This window comes from Littorina saxatilis, linkage group LG6, assembly GCF_037325665.1.
Source record: "Littorina saxatilis isolate snail1 linkage group LG6, US_GU_Lsax_2.0, whole genome shotgun sequence".
In the NCBI taxonomy this organism is placed as follows: Eukaryota; Metazoa; Mollusca; class Gastropoda; order Littorinimorpha; family Littorinidae; genus Littorina; species Littorina saxatilis.
In genome coordinates this window covers 49,055,032-49,072,630 of record NC_090250.1, presented here as the reverse complement: position 1 = coordinate 49,072,630, position 17,599 = coordinate 49,055,032, and the positions used below count along the sequence as shown (strand labels likewise).

The window sequence follows — 17,599 nt, the reverse complement described above, 5'->3', positions numbered from 1 at the left end:
TTTTTGAAAAAACAATATGAAATTTTGAACCATGAGATCTTCATTAAATAATAAACTGAACATCAGCAAAACATCAAAGCAATTATTAATAAGGTTTGAAAAGCTTGACTTACTTTGTTAAATAGTGGATTGAAGGCTGAAAACGCCATTTACAAATTACATCTGAGATGGGGAGGGCGGGTGGGGGGAATGCTGAAAGTGTGGATGAGAATTTAAAAAAAAATGCTGAGTGACAACAGGGAGGTTAAAGGCTGCCCTTTTCGTAGCGTTCATTAATTAATTCCTATTGTTTACATGTGCCAATAATGTTATAAAACTGTACCTAAGGGGATATAATAACGATTGGCTGTAGCTTTCGAACACAGAAAAAATTATTTCAGTATTGCAATGCAAAGTGGTTTTGATAGTGTCGAATGTAAACAGAACAGTCTCAAAGTGAAAGTGGATGTTTTCCGGAAATTGCGAAGTTAACAAGAATACAGAAAAGCGTGCTTTCCTGCTTAGCACAATACGCTACCGCGCTAATCTGGCTTAGAGCCAAATATTTTTGTTTTTTGTAAGGGATAGGCGCAATATAAATACGCTTTATTATTATTATTATTATTAATAATATCACTACGTTTTGGACGTGGAAGGTGAGCGATTTCCTTCACGCGGGGATTGACGACGCTGTACTGTCTGTGTTGACGGTCTAAAAATAGCCCAACCTCTGCTTTGAGACCCATGTTCACCACCGCCCTCAGCTAATTCAAGAAATCAACCCCCTCCTGCTAGGTACACGTGCACTCAAGTTAACCTCTGCTTTGACCTGTGTGCCAAGAGTCAGATGAGAGAGAGAGAAAGCAAGAGCGAGAGAGAGAGACACACACACACATAGACAGAGACAGACATAGAAAGATAGAAGCGGAGAGACTCAGAGGGAGACACAGACAAAGACATACATACAGAGAGAGAGAGAGAAAAAAAAAATGTAACTGATCTCGTGAGAACGGTTGAGGCCTTGCAAGGTTTTGACGGCAACAATAATTATTGTAGTTCTCTAAGACTTTATTTCTGTTTGATTTGTAATATGTTGGGAAGACATATTTATCAATTGATCAACAAAATAAAACATAATACAAAACGACACAACATTGTTAAAATCATTATTGGCCAACGTTGAACGTTTACCGCGTAGACCAGATTAATAGGTGCTTGATTTTGGTATTTTGATTTTACATAACATTAAACCTTTCTTGGGGTTCATGGTCATGGCAACAGCCATAATAATATTATATCATGTATAATATTACATTTCAGCATATGTGAATTACATGTCATCATACCAAACTGTCATACATTTTTATTCCCACATCATTCTGATTGATCACAACCAAACCTACTATCAGTGGACACATCCAAATGCAAGCGCCTGTTCTTGACAACTTGCCACTGATCTAAAAATATAGATCAGTGCAACTTGCTGGGTCCTTTGCCGCCATAGACACTGTTTGGCCTCTAGGTAAAATGTACAATGTATTTTCTGATTTGTGCACAAAAGCTTTTTTTCTTTTTTTTAACATAACAATCACTGTTTGAAAGACCATGGTCACATTTGTAAAACAAATTTTAAATTAGAAAATAAATAACATTTTGGTTCATGATTTTTTCCTACACCTATGCTGAAAATAAGAAATGAAAATGTCGGTATATAAGTCACTCAAATGCAGAAAAGAATGAATGGTTTGAGTTTGTTGCGGTTGACCCTGCACAGTTCGACCTTTGATGTTTTTCTTGAACAATTTTGCCGTTACCCCTCCCATAGGGTGGCGTATTTCACAACTTCCTGTGTTACACAAACTCAGTGATAACCAATTAAAATTGCCTTCACCCCTCCCATAGGGTGACGGATTTCACAACTTTCTACTGATGAACAATGTTGCATTCACCCCTCCCATAGGGTGACGGATATCACAACTTCCTGTGTACACAAACTGATGACGTATTTCACAACAAAATGGCGCTGCCCATGGTCAACCTCGAAACTATCCGTATGAATGGGGGCCTCCTGGCCCCCATAAAAAGTTAAACAAACACACATGCACACCGACTCTTTCTCTGTAATGTCTGATCAATTCGGCAGCGGCTTTATGAGCACAGTCATCAGATTTGCCTCGTTGTTGGACGGCGGGGTGATGACCATGGTCAGGTGGTTGCCACGGCTACACACCGTCTCCTCAGACGCCTCCACCAGCAGGACACGGTCGTCATCGTCTGAGATGACCAGCACCACTTGGATCCTGGCCTCCCCGTTGACCATGGCTGAGTCATGACAGTACACCTGCAGCGTCCAGCTGTCGTTGGACTTGCGGTACGTGATCTTCCACTCTCCCTCGCGCACTGTCGACGGCACCGGCCCCACGTAGGTACGCACATCCACCTGTCAGAGGGGAACATGACACAGCTCTTTTCATCTTCTTCTTAAACCAAAGCAGATTTCCAGATCGCCCAACATTATTTTGGTTCTTTATTGAAACGTTTAAATGTTATCCTGTTCTTTTTTAGTGTAGACAATTCAGAGATATAATCAATCATCAAATCTAAGTCTTTCTCTTACTAGTCTTAGTCAGCGTTTTCTAAACTGTTGCAAAACTGAGATAGTACCAATTAGTGTGGGTAACTGTGTCCATGTCCCTCTGTGGGATTCCTATTTCCAGCTATGCAGATAAGGACAAATGCTCTATCAACAAATCTGAGGCCTGATCTAGGAACGCTGAAGAAGAAGCTCAATAAACCATGAGTGTTTGAGAGTGTTTATATTGGCAACAAGATAGAAAAGGAAAAAGGAGACTACATACCTGAATACCAAATCGCAGCGTGTTCTGCATGCGCACTGTGTCGACTGTCAGGTCCTTATAGTTGCGTGGCCTGTAGAATTCCTCATTGAACGTGATGTTGAGATCAGCCTGGAAAGGACACAGCGACCTGAAGCGGTACGCTTTGTGGAGAAGCTTTTCTATCAGGTCCTTTGATCCGTCTTTTTGTGCCAGCTCCCCTGTTTCCACCTAAATGCAAGAAATAAAAAAATTGCGTTTACTGCTTGTGAAACAACAAACCAAACATGATTTAGCCGATACAGAACTACAATGATACCATTTCCACTCGAATGCAAGAAATAACAAAATTGCGTTTACTGCTTGTGAAACAATAAACCAAACACTTTGCTGATAGTGATACAGAACTACAATAATACCTGTGATGATAGAACACTCTAGGGACCAGTTAAAAATGTTTTATACGTTGCAGGTGGCCTGTCATGACAAGTTTATTTTCCTCAAGATAATACATATTAACCTTCGCCAGTCGTCATGGGTCCGTGTGGACCCAGAAGGCTGTTTAATTGCAAATATCTCTAGTTTAACCAGTTGGAATTTGTTAATGAGCTTTTAAGAATGCATCAGACACCTAAAAAGCTCTTATGTCCCAAAAGATCATTACATTTCAGAGAGAAGTAATTAAAAAAACAAAGGTCAAATTTAGACTACACACGGAAGACACTGTGGGGTCGTGCGGACCCATGTTTCTCAAACTGAAGGAACTTACATAAAAACTATGGAGAGAAGTCACAAACCTTCAGGTATTGGCTCTAAACATCATTTTCTACGATCTGTTTAATTTTGGAGTTTATAAGCAAGTCGCGTGGAGCGAAATTAATACATAACAATGTGGGTCCATACGGCTCCACGACGTCTACAGAAGGGTATTCACGTTTTTCCTTTTTTGAGAAGCTTTAGTCCACATGGTAGTAATTAAATTAATAATTTAAATTAATTACTTCTCGTGGAAATTTAACCACGGCATCTACGGAAGGGGATGCACGTTTTTGCTTCTTTGGAAAGCATGGGTATGCATATTTTTCCTTCTTTGAGAAGCACGGGTCCGCTCGGCCCATCGATATCTTCCGTGTGTATTCGATAACACGGTCGGGCGAAGGTTAATAGGGCTACGGAAGAGGTGTCCTCTCATCAGAGGGACTTCAGTTCACACACATCGCAGGTACATGAACCACTGTATATATATATATGTCGTGCCGAATTCACGGAATTGCCGAATTCACGGAATCGGCAACATTTTTGCCCATTTCGCGTAATCGGCAAAACGCTGCCTATTACGCGAAATCGGCAGCGTTTTGCCGAAAATGCGTAAAGGCTCCTAAAATGTGTCCATTTCGCAAAAGTGACAGCCAGTCTGTTACTTTTTTTGTCACCAGAACATTGCATTAACATTGCTTTACCTTCCTATTGTGGTTTTATGGTCTGTGTTGGTCTGTGTCCAGCATAACTCCGGTAATGCACGAAAACTACACTTTTTGCCATAACTTGCCATAGCTTATCGATTATTGCAACATTTATCCTTTCGAGTATCTAGCTGTTTAAGTGTAATGACACCCCAGGCATTTGAGAACTTTAAAGCCAAAAACGGGCTGCCGATTTGGCAAAATGGGCACATTTTACATGCATTTACGCGTTTTCGGCAAAACGCTGCCGATTTCGCGTAATAGGCAGCGTTTTGCCGATTACGTGAAATGGGCAAAAATGTTGCCGATTTCGCGAATTCGGCAATTACGTGAATTCGGCACGACATATATATATATTATATGGCTCACAAAATCAAGGTATGGCTTGGGCCTCGGTCGTCGGTCTTTTGCTTAGGTAAATTCGGAAAAGACCGATAGATAAATGTCTCAGTCAGTCAATGGACTGATTTAAGAAAATCGGAATATGGTTACAGAAATCGGAAATAGCTGGAACGAAATCAAAACTCGGAAGAATTTCGCGAACAAGGGGAGAATGTTGATTGGACAAAACCCAAGCCAATCGGCAATCCCTGCAAAATGCACAAATCTGCTAAGTAAATTGCAGAAGAATGTGGTTAGAGTGTTTGTGATAACATTTTGATAACCAACATAAGATGTATGTTACGGGAATATGACATGATGGAACTTGAGCACAATTCTACATGAACTGGTGGGGGGTGGGGGTAAAACGTCAGGTTGGGTGGGGTGTGGATGCGGTGCTGGCTATACCATGGGAAGCACACCCATTCAACGAAACAGCCAGAATTCTCCCCTTGTTTGTAAGTCTTCAAGTTCAGAATTCTCCCCTTGTTTGTAAGTCTTCAAGTTCAACACCTACCTCAACCGTTACTATTCCTTACTACATGTATTCCTGTCTGACTGATCAAAGATTTAATACCGCTGAAGATTTCTGGTGTAAAAGACCAGGAAAAACTTTACAGATCTATTACTAACAACAATCAAATCTGAGAAGGCAATTTATAATATATTATCAGTCTTAACACATTCGCGTTGTGTCGGAATTGGAAGTCCGACAGCTGTGCTTTGTGTTGTCGACACATTGGAAGTTACGATCCGACGGATATCACGATTTTTTAACGGTGTGAACGGCCCCGCTGACCAAGGGAAACAACCCCCGCAATAAACTTCTGCCTGTCTACAGTGGAACCATTCACTGTAAACAGTTCCTTCCCTTCAATTGATAGGCCCCCCCAAAAAAAGTCTGTTTACGGTAACCCGACCGACCCTATTTTTTTCGCGCGACCCTAGACTTTTTTTGGGCATTTGGGAGAAAAAAAATAAAAATAAAAAAATAACGTAAAAATATGGTTTTTTGGGGAAAAAAAATGAATAAATAAAATAAAATCCCGACCTACCGACCCTATTTTTTTGGCCTATGTTACCGTAAACAGACCTATTTTTTTTGTTGGCCTTAGGAATAATTAGATTTTTTTGACGGTGTGCAACCCACATGTTTTGACTTTTCCAAGATGGCGGATCGTTCTGCTGCTACAAGACGTATTAACTTGAAAAGAGTGCAAGAACTTGTAATTCAGGACGGTTCTGATCTTGACCTTAGTGATGATGATAGTGGAGATATTTTAGATTCTGGTGACGAGTTTGTGCCAATGGATGATGATTTGGGTGATGATTTGGACAATGAAAGTGTCGATCATGACATTGTGTATGAGGCACCCATGACATAGAAATTGTTTTTGTTTTTTTGCTTCAAAGAGGTAGTTTGACTGGATGTGAAGACAACAAAAGGTATGTTCTTTCAAATGTTTCATATATTTTCTAAAAGAGCAAGTTTCAAACTTCGCAATAATGTAAGGTAGGTAAGGTTATTTTGTGTTGTTGATTTTTGTAGATTTTTTTTACATGGGTCAAAATCGTGCACCGGGAGAGAACACGAGGGACAATTTAGACGCGCCCCAAATGAGTTAAATTGGGGGTTCTGAAAAAGGGGGTTGCACTGAAGTAGTTACCTTGTACACTTGCTGAACCATCATCTGGGGGAAGCGGACAAGGGGCAGCAGCTTCTTACTGTTCTCATCCAGATTGGTCAGGTGGCTGTCGCTCAGCAGCCAGCGCTCCACAGCCTGGTACAGTGTGAACTCATTGCTGACCACCAGCTGTGGGTTGCTGAGGATGTCAGCCACAAAGTCAATGTCCATCTCCAGCCACTCGTTCAGCGTGAAGAGATGCTCCATGTTCCAGGAGATGGTCTTGGTGCAGGAGTCGACTAGGTCCTCCATGTGCAGGGCTTTGGCCCACGAGTACCAGTTAAGGGCGTTTTGCACTTTGGGCGACTGGGTGTTGTCCACCATGTAGCGTGTGCACAGAGTCTTCAGCGACATCTCGCTGTACTTGTCCGCCAGACACAGGATGCCCACCGCAGAGTTGACGCAGATCTGCACCTCCGCCGTGTAGAGGAACCTGAGGAAGGGCTCGAAGTGCAGCTGGCACTCCTCCGACATCTCCAGGTCTATCTCCGGCAGCCCCACCTGCTTGTCGTACAGAATGGTGCGGAACACTTCCGACGACTTGGCCAGCACGAACTTGTGGCCGAAGAACTTCTTCTCGCCCACCTTGAGCACAACATCGCTGATGTCCTTCTGGTTGAAGAACTGTGACACGTTCCGGATGAAGTTGTTCTCATCTTTTAAAGTTCTGGACGGCTGTGATGCCTCTCCATCGCCTCTTTCCATGGTCTAAAACACAGAATGTATGATCAGAAACAAACGAACTATACCGTGAGAGAAAAAGACAAATTCCATTTCCAACCGTGTGATGTGGTTTCACCTTGCGCTGGAATAAAAATAAAAAACAGAAGGCTACCTTCACCCATAGTAAGGCCAAAAAGAAAAATATGTCTGTTTCCGTTAACATCGCCGAAAAAAATATGGTCGGTCGGTCTTTTTTTTAATTTTTTTTTTTATAAACCTTGTTGAAGTATTTCTTACGTTTTGTTAACGTCTTTTTACGTTTTTTTTAAACGCTTCCTTAGTTTACTTACAATTATTTAGCACATGTTTTTGACCTAGATATATTGAAACTAAATAAAGTATACTTGACTTCATATTTTTTACTTTTTTTACTTTTTTTTGCGAAAAGCGAAAAAAAACACCTTTAGGGTCGGCGCTTAAAAATAGGGTCGGTCGGGTTACCGGAAACAGACATATTTTTCTTTTTGGCCCAAAATCGATTTATTCGAAAACGTGTACCGAGTGGTTCCGTCCCTTGAGTAAGAAGGGAAACATTTTAGGATGAATCAAATTGCTAAGTTAAATAAAAAAAAATTGGTTGGACAAATTTGGCCCCATGAATGTAAGGTACACAAGGTCGCCTATCAGTACTATCGAAGGGTGTTTTTTTGTTCAGTGTAGAGTTTATACTAGATCAACGAGGCCGAGAATCGAAATATCACCACGGCGAAAGATGAAAACGTCACACCGGAGTTGGACCACTGGATTTGGAGAAGTTTGACCACAGGCGGAAGGTATCGTCCACTGGACTACTACTATCACAGAAAGACTACAAGGTACGTCACTCACCTTCGAGTCTTCTGTGTTCTTGGAGTCGCTTCCTGGGGAAAAATATTGTTCTCCGTCCCTTGCAGGTTGTTTTTAACCATCATTTGGACGAATCTTCGTTTGCGAGCCGCTAACTTCCACTCGGCGTCAAACTCATGCATCCGCACCGAATATGCATACCAGCGCTCATTGGTTAATAACAGGATATTCGAAGATTATTTTCCCGTGGTTGCTGCACAATATTTACATGTTTTAGACCAATGTATGCATATTCGGTGCGGATGCATGAGTTTGACGCCGAGTGGAAGTTAGCGGCTCGCAAACGAAGATTCGTCCAAATGATGGTTAAAAACAACCTGCAAGGGACGGGAGCTGAAAATTAAAGGTACATATACAGTTCAAACAATCATTCAACTGTATTTATTTGACCTTGCACAGACTGCAGGAAGAGGCAAACCGTCTTGAACAATATTTTTCCCCAGGAAGCGACTCCAAGAACACAGAAGACTCGAAGGTGAGTGACGTACCTTGTAGTCTTTCTGTGATAGTAGTAGTCCAGTGGACGATACCTTCCGCCTGTGGTTTGACCCAAACCAATAACACAGGCAGTTCTCTATTTTACTAGTTTTGCAAAAAAGCTGCTAGTTTGAATCTTTGATGCAGTTCACGGTGTATATGCACACAGCAACTTGCCTCAGGATCATTATTGGCACTGCCCGTGCTATGCTCTAAATGCTGAGCAATGTTTGCTCTCCTCTGCTCCCTCTGTCTCACAGCCCTACCGCAGTGATGTCTGCCGGAATGGCTGGAAGGAGAGCTGTTTTCCGGATGCTGTGCGGCCGACTCTTCGTCTTGAACAGAACCGACAGGTTTCAAACGTAACACAGCTGTGATGGAACCGGTCCGCTCTGCCGTTCTTCCCCAGTTGACGATTCGATTTTCCAGTAACAGCACCTCAAGCGCTGCCTCTAAGTGAGGTGGAAATCGCTGACCTGCGGCTCCATCGTCGCCATTTTGTATCCCGGCTACCTTGGTGAAACGCAGAACCACTGTGGTATTTGCAGAATCCGCAGATATTTTCCAGTTTGTTACCCGGTTTTCTTCAAGCAGGCCTTCGACTGCTGCTTGCACTTGCGATGGGCAACCCTCAAATGGCATACTCAGGAATAAAATCGCTGGGAAAACATGGACTTATTCTAGGTCGTCTGCAAGGCGATTTGTTGTGGAAGGGAGCGAACTCTGTTAAAGCTTCCGCGTTCCGCATAATCGAGTAAAGAGAAAGTAGCTTTGTTTTCACCATAAAGCATCACATTTTAGATTGATATTATCTTCGTCAATGAGCAACACATATATGCATAGTATTCTTGATTTCATATTTTGCACTTCCCCTTTCTTTCTTACTTATCATTTATTTCATTTGTAAACTATGATCCTTTTTTTCATGTTAGTCAGTCACCGTCTGACCAGTCAGTGATCACCGAGACGGTCCAGGTTAATCTGCTCGTGCAGCCGACCCCTCTTCAACTCCACCCTCAAATCTATGTAAGGTTAAAGATTTTGTTAAAGAAAACAAGACAACGAAAAACACGAAACAAAACCCATTATAACAACAATAAAATAAAAATCGAAATTGGGCGGCATTTCGTTTGGCGAAAACATTTCCAATCCGCTCTGTTTTCACGGTAAGTCGAGTCAGTGGCTACTCAGTCGAGTCAATCTTATTTACCGTCTCTCCTTACTCTGGGCACAGCAGGCCAGCGATCCTTAGTAGCACTGATCTATACTATCTTCCTTCAAAGTTAAAACAGTCCTCACATCAGCTCAAGTCAAAGTAAAACTTGATGAAGCAAAACATGACAACACACACAAAGCCCAAGTAGCCTATGTCTCAAATGGTTTACAAAACGATTTAAATCTTCGAATAAAAAAGCAGTTCTAACCTTATGGAACAAACTTGCAATAGCATTTAATAGCATTAAATGAAACAGTTCGTTTGAATTGCTATTTAGCTCGCGTAAACCACAGATCAGGTAGCAAGCACGAGGGCCGGGAAGAAAAGCATGAAAGACGACCCAACACCAAAAGAAACAAACACTTGATATTTACCAACTAGCCTAGGCAAAAGAAAGCCTTTCACTCATTTTTAGTGGCCTCTAAAGTTCAATTCAAATGTAAACCCTTTTCACATTCACCACTGGCAACAGGAATACCTACCGGAATCCTGAGCCGGGACTGACTCAGTGCTCAAACGGGACTGCTCAAAAGGGACTGCTCAAAAGGGACTCGACCTCCGTCTTTATCTGAACTGCACACTTTTTCGCACATTTAAGGGAGCGGCTTTCTTAAACTTAAAGCTGTTCGCACGGCCAATTTTCAACAACTTCAAGTTTCGGTCGAATTTTGTCAATGAGTCGTCGCGCAGGAGTTTGCGCGGCAAAATCAGCGTTCTTCACTGAACCAGTCATATCTTTGCATTTTTCTTTCTTTGCCTCAAGTACCACACCGGTGACACTGTGACGGTTCCCCTACGCTTTGTGTTCGGTGCCCTGACCCTTTGTGTTCGGTTCCCACTCGGTTCCCACACGCCAAAATTCGCGGACAAAACATCCATTTATGGTAGTATTACGCAATGTTGCTCTCTGAGAATGGTCTTGTTAGATCTGTGAGTGTTTACACTACATGCCTAGGTGCTGTTGGATTGAAGGTTTTTGATATTTTAGCCGTTATTAGGTAGAATGCCTTCCACTTTACTGCAAAACTATGGCAATCCGAATGGTGCAAAAGTCCCTTTTAGCTCTTGATGTCTAAATAACACATTATTTAGCTAAATAACGCGTTATTTAGCTAAACAATGCTTTATTTAGCTATATCATGCATTATTTAGCTAAATAATGCATTGTTTAAATTAAACAATGCATTATTTACAGATACAGAAAAAAGAGAGCCCAGAGCACTAAATAATGCATTGTTTAGCATAAATAAGAGATTGTGTTTGTAAATAACTCATTATTTATAAATAATTACGCGTTTTCTCTAAACAATATATTATATGTAAATAAAGTGTTATTTAAATAAATAAAATATTATTTAGATAAATAAAATATTATTTATCTAAATAAAATATTATTTAGATAAATAAAATATTATATGTAAATAAAATATTATTTATCTAAATAAAATATTATTTATCTAAATGAAATATTATTTAGATAAATAATTTATTATTTAGATAAATAATTTATTATTTAGATAAATAATTTATTATTTAGATAAATAATTTATTATTTACTGTTTTTGCCTTGAAATAGTATTATTACACTAAATAATGCTTTATATAGCTATATAATAGGTTTCCGCTATATAATTCATGATTTGGTAAATAATACATTATATACCGTAAATAAAATATTATATACCGTAAACAATTCATTGTTTAGCGCATCGCGAAGCCGTTTTTTCTCTTGTTGTTTTTTTCCACGTGTTTCCGTGGATCCACGAGAGCTCTGTTGATTCTCAAACTGACCAATCAGACAACTAGCATCTGTACACTAATTAAAGTCCCATTGTTGAGTGTGACGAAAACTCGTGGTGACGATTTTAAAACATGTTGGGTCACGCATGGTCCAATCTTACATGGTCCAATCTTACATGGTCCAACCTTACATGGTCCAACCTTACATGGTCCAACCTTACATGGTCCAATCTTACATGGTCCAACCTTACATGGTCCAACCTTACATGGTCCAATCTTACATGGTCCAATCTTACATGGTCCAACCTTACATGGTTCAACCTTACATGGTCCAATCTTACATGGTCCAATCTTACATGGTCCAACCTTACATGGTCCAACCTTACATGGTCCAACCTTACATGGTCCAATCTTACATGGTCCAACCTTACATGGTCCAACCTTACATGGTCCAATCTTACATGGTCCAACCTTACATGGTCCAACCTTACATGGTCCAATCTTACATGATCCAATCTTGCATGGTCCAATCTTGCATGGTCCAACCTTGCATGGTCCAATCTTACATGGTCCAACCTTACATGGTCCAACCTTACATGGTCCAATCTTACATGGTCCAACCTTACATGGTCCAACCTTGCATGGTCCAATCTTACATGGTCCAATAATATATATGGACCATGTAAGATTGGACCATGTAAGGTTGGACCATGTAAGATTGGACCATGTAAGGTTGGACCATGCAAGATTGGACCATGTAAGGTTGGACCATGTAAGATTGGACCATGCAAGGTTGGACCATGTAAGGTTGGACCATGTAAGATTGGACCATGCAAGGTTGGACCATGCAAGGTTGGACCATGTAAGATTGGACCATGCAAGATTGGACCATGTAAGATTGGACCATGTAAGGTTGAACCATGTAAGGTTGGACCATGTAAGATTGGACCATGTAAGATTGGACCATGTAAGGTTGGACCATGTAAGGTTGGACCATGTAAGATTGGACCATGTAAGGTTGGACCATGTAAGGTTGGACCATGTAAGGTTGGACCATGCAAGGTTGGACCATGTAAGGTTGGACCATGTAAGGTTGGACCATGCAAGGTTGGACCATGTAAGATTGGACCATGCAAGATTGGACCATGCAAGATTGGACCATGTAAGATTGGACCATGTAAGGTTGGACCATGTAAGGTTGGACCATGTAAGATTGGACCATGTAAGGTTGGACCATGTAAGGTTGGACCATGTAAGGTTGGACCATGTAAGATTGGACCATGTAAGATTGGACCATGCAAGGTTGGACCATGTAAGGTTGGACCATGTAAGATTGGACCATGTAAGGTTGGACCATGTAAGGTTGGACCATGTAAGGTTGGACCATGTAAGATTGGACCATGTAAGATTGGACCATGCAAGGTTGGACCATGTAAGATTGGACCATGCAAGATTGGACCATGTAAGATTGGACCATGTAAGGTTGGACCATGTAAGGTTGGACCATGTAAGATTGGACCATGCAAGGTTGGACCATGCAAGATTGGACCATGCAAGATTGGACCATGTAAGATTGGACCATGTAAGGTTGGACCATGTAAGGTTGGACCATGTAAGATTGGACCATGTAAGGTTGGACCATGTAAGGTTGGACCATGTAAGATTGGACCATGCAAGGTTGGACCATGTAAGATTGGACCATGCAAGATTGGACCATGTAAGATTGGACCATGTAAGGTTGAACCATGTAAGGTTGGACCATGTAAGATTGGACCATGTAAGATTGGACCATGTAAGGTTGGACCATGTAAGGTTGGACCATGTAAGATTGGACCATGTAAAGTTGGACCATGCAAGATTGGACCATGCAAGATTGGACCATGTAAGGTTGGACCATGTAAGGTTGGACCATGTAAGGTTGGACCATGTAAGGTTGGACCATGTAAGGTTGGACCATGTAAGATTGGACCATGTAAGATTGGACCATGTAAGGTTGGACCATGTAAGATTGGACCATGTAAGGTTGGACCATGTAAGGTTGGACCATGTAAGGTTGGACCATGTAAGATTGGACCATGTAAGATTGGACCATGCAAGGTTGGACCATGCAAGGTTGGACCATGTAAGATTGGACCATGCAAGATTGGACCATGTAAGATTGGACCATGTAAGGTTGGACCATGTAAGGTTGGACCATGTAAGGTTGGACCATGTAAGATAGGACCATGCAAGGTTGGACCATGCAAGGTTGGACCATGTAAGATTGGACCATGCAAGATTGGACCATGTAAGATTGGACCATGTAAGGTTGAACCATGTAAGGTTGGACCATGTAAGATGGGACCATGTAAGATTGGACCATGTAAGGTTGGACCATGTAAGGTTGGACCATGTAAGATTGGACCATGTAAGATTGGACCATGCGTGACCCAACATGTTTTAAAATCGTCACCACGAGTTTTCGTCACACTCAACAATGGGACTTTAATTAGTGTACAGATGCTAGTTGTCTGATTGGTCAGTTTGAGAATCAACAGAGCTCTCGTGGATCCACGGAAACACGTGGAAAAAAACAACAAGAGAAAAAACGGCTTCGCGATGCGCTAAACAATGAATTGTTTACGGTATATAATATTTTATTTACGGTATATAATGTATTATTTACCAAATCATGAATTATATAGCGGAAACCTATTATATAGCTATATAAAGCATTATTTAGTGTAATAATACTATTTCAAGGCAAAAACAGTAAATAATAAATTATTTATCTAAATAATAAATTATTTATCTAAATAATAAATTATTTATCTAAATAATAAATTATTTATCTAAATAATATTTTATTTAGATAAATAATATTTTATTTAGATAAATAATATTTTATTTACATATAATATTTTATTTATCTAAATAATATTTTATTTAGATAAATAATATTTTATTTATCTAAATAATATTTTATTTATTTAAATAACACTTTATTTACATATAATATATTGTTTAGAGAAAACGCGTAATTATTTATAAATAATGAGTTATTTACAAACACAATCTCTTATTTATGCTAAACAATGCATTATTTAGTGCTCTGGGCTCTCTTTTTTCTGTATCTGTAAATAATGCATTGTTTAATTTAAACAATGCATTATTTAGCTAAATAATGCATGATATAGCTAAATAAAGCATTGTTTAGCTAAATAACGCGTTATTTAGCTAAATAATGTGTTATTTAGACATCAAGAGCTAAAAGGGACTTTTGCACCATTCGGATTGCCATACAAGAGTGCATAATTCGTAGCATCGGCAAGAAATATCCTACCAAAAAATGCCTGCTTGGAACTGTCCGTGGTCCAGCAAAAAGTTCAAGATGTCTGTAGCAGACAGCCCAAGTTTCAAGATTGTAGGGCCATCCAAACAGCCGTAATAATAAAAACAATAAAAGTAGTCAGTGAAATTGGCTGTGTTCGGTCCCCCCACACTTTTGTGACGTAGGCGTGACGGTTCCCATAATTCATTGTGTCGGTCCCCACTTTCTGTGTCGGACCCCACTTTCGACCTAATTTCTCTGTGACGGACCCCACAACCAGCCTATTTTGTGTCGGTCCCCACACCTTCTTGGATTTATGACTTGCCGGTTACTTGTATCATTGTATTCATTGAATCTAATTGTCTCGGAGTTATTTTTCAGCAAAAACCGGCAAGGCAGCACCTTTTGTGATACCAAGTAAGTCAGATGACATCAGTATGTGTGTGTGTGTGTGTGTGTGTGTGTGTGTGTGTGTGTGTGTGTGAGAGAGAGAGAGACAGACAGAGACAGAGACACAGAGAGAGAGAGAGAGAGAGAGAGAGAGAGAGAGAGAGAGAGAGAGAGATTGACACCTTTCCAGATCACTCCGGTTATGCGACACTACCGCGAGCGTCACTACCGCGTGTCACACTACCGCGAGTACGACACTACCGCGTGTAACACTACCGCGTGTCACACTACCGCGAGTACGACACTACCGCGAGTATAACACTGCTGCGTGTCACACTACCGCGCGTACCACAACCGCGAGTACCATAACCGTAGAGAGAACGCATGCAAACTTACTTCTTGTGAGTTTGTGTTCTAACTTTGATCGGAAGCAACCCATTCTATATGTATTCTGATAGTGTGTTCTGATCGTTTTGAGTTCTTGGTTAGCATGACAAACATTGAATTAGTGTTCAGAGAACAGACCAGGCCTTTTTGTTTTATATTTCAAGGAAACATTTCAACCTTTGCCTTCAGCCATGGAAGTCATAAAATGACACGCGGTAATGTTATACTCGCGGTAGTGTGACACGCGGTAGTGTTATACTCGCGGTAGTGTCGTACTCGCGGTAGTGTCGTACTCGCGGTAAGTTCTGTTTCCGTACCCGCGACAGCGGCAGCGACAAAAGAAAACGCGCGCAAACGCGTGACGTGTTTCCGTACTTGCGTTTTAAACATGCGGTAAAATCTGTAAACTCCCGCGTTGCCGCGCGACAACGCGAAAAAATCGCTCCAGGACCCTTTCAAAAAAATCGCGTCGCTTGCCGCTTGTCGCGCCGCTAACGCGTCGCGCGTGTGGAAACACTCCTGGTCATTTTCTATGTGCTTGATTTTCGTCGCGCCGCTGGAAAAACGCTGTCGCGGGTACGGAAACACAACTCTCTCTCTCTCTCTCTCTCTCTCTCTCTCTCTCTCTCTCTCTCTCTCTCTCTCTCTCTCTCTCTCTCTCTCTCTCTCTCTCTCTCTCACACACACACACACACACACACACACACACACACACACACACACACACATACTGATGTCATCTGACTTACTTGGTATCACAAAAGGTGCTGCCTTGCCGGTTTTTGCTGAAAAATAACTCCGAGACAATTAGATTCAATGAATACAATGATACAAGTAACCGGCAAGTCATAAATCCAAGAAGGTGTGGGGACCGACACAAAATAGGCTGGTTGTGGGGTCCGTCACAGAGAAATTAGGTCGAAAGTGGGGTCCGACACAGAAAGTGGGGACCGACACAATGAATTATGGGAACCGTCACGCCTACGTCACAAAAGTGTGGGGGGACCGAACACAGCCAATTTCACTGACTACTTTTGTTGTTTTTATTATTACGGCTGTTTGGATGGCCCTACAATCTGGAAACTTGGGCTGTCTGCTACAGACATGTTGAACTTTTTGCTGGACCACGGACAGTTCCAAGCAGGCATTTTTTGGTAGGATATTTCTTGCCGATGCTACGAATTATGCAGTTTTGCAGTAAAGTGGAAGGCATTCTACCTAATAACGGCTAAAATATCAAAAACCTTCAATCCAACAGCACCTAGGCATGTAGTGTAAACACTCACAGATCTAACAAGACCATTCTCAGAGAGCAACATTGCGTAATACTACCATAAATGGATGTTTTGTCCGCGAATTTTGGCGTGTGGGAACCGAGTGGGAACCGAACACAAAGGGTCAGGGCACCGAACACAAAGCGTAGGGGAACCGTCACAGTGTCACCGGTGTGAGTACGCTAAATAACGAACAAACACAAAACACCTTAAAAGGAATCTTGACGAGTCCCTTCAACCGTAGTTCAACGAATGACGCCAGCTCTATTCAGGCTCAGTGCAGTCAGTGACACAGTGTTTATTTAAAGCCCCGCAAACACCTTGTCAATAAACAGTGTGTTGTTATTTTGAACGTGACCCTCTGCACACAACATAACGAAACTTGCATACTGCAATTAATACCATATACAACTTTAACTGACAACAAAAGAAAAAGAAGAAAAGAGAGCGATTGATATGTAGCCAAAATCAGTCTGCTTTGCATTGATACGTAGCCAAAAAGTGTAGCCGGGCCACACCTTTGTGTCACGTCGTTACAATACAGGGGTGTGAGTAATGGTTTGTATAAAGTAAAATAAATAGGTATCTCTGCCAAACCTTTCCCTCACTTACTCTTGCATGTGAATGACGGCAAGTGAGGGTACCGCGTGCATCTGTGTGAATAGTACGTTCATACAGTGCGTGTTAAGACAGAATGCACAGCGACTGACACCCCCCGCGGGTTAGGGGGAAGAATTTCCCCGATGCTCCCCAGCATGTAATAAGAGGCGACTAACGGATTCTGTTTCTCCTTTTACCCTTGTTAAGTGTTTCTTGTATAGAATATAGTCAATGTTTGTAAAGATTTTAGTCAAGCAGTATGTAAGAAATGTTAAGTCCTTTGTACTGGAAACT

General features: G+C 41.2%; 1 protein-coding gene across 3 annotated transcripts; it reads right to left on the bottom strand.

Annotated features, from left to right (window-relative positions):
• Positions 1-1,026: 1,026 nt before the first annotated feature.
• On the bottom strand, positions 1,027-10,255 carry LOC138969434 (BTB/POZ domain-containing protein 17-like). 3 transcript variants are annotated; one of them, XM_070342226.1, is made up of 4 exons: positions 10,087-10,255; positions 6,325-7,050; positions 2,838-3,044; positions 1,027-2,419 (listed from the first exon to the last, which is right to left on the bottom strand). In XM_070342226.1, exons 2-4 carry the CDS (start codon positions 7,045-7,047, stop codon positions 2,111-2,113), a joined length of 1,239 nt encoding a protein of 412 aa, XP_070198327.1. In that variant the 5' UTR covers positions 7,048-7,050; positions 10,087-10,255; the 3' UTR covers positions 1,027-2,110. The 3 variants fall into 3 exon arrangements, with proteins under 3 accessions (XP_070198327.1, XP_070198326.1, XP_070198325.1); XM_070342225.1 differs by lacking the exon at positions 10,087-10,255 and adding an exon at positions 9,813-9,924; XM_070342224.1 differs by lacking the exon at positions 10,087-10,255 and adding an exon at positions 8,566-9,712.
• Between the last annotated feature and the right edge of the window lie 7,344 nt (positions 10,256-17,599).

Coding starts and splice junctions, on each gene's coding strand:
- LOC138969434 (XM_070342224.1), bottom strand. CDS start 9,030: ATGCCATTTGAGGGTTGCCCATCGCAAGTGCAAGCAGCAGTCGAAGGC. Junction 7,051..8,565: donor GTGCCAATAATGATCCTGAG/GCAAGTTGCTGT, acceptor TCTGTGTTTTAG/ACCATGGAAAGAGGCGATGG. Junction 3,045..6,324: donor TGGTTCAGCAAGTGTACAAG/GTAACTACTTCA, acceptor TCTTGCATTTAG/GTGGAAACAGGGGAGCTGGC.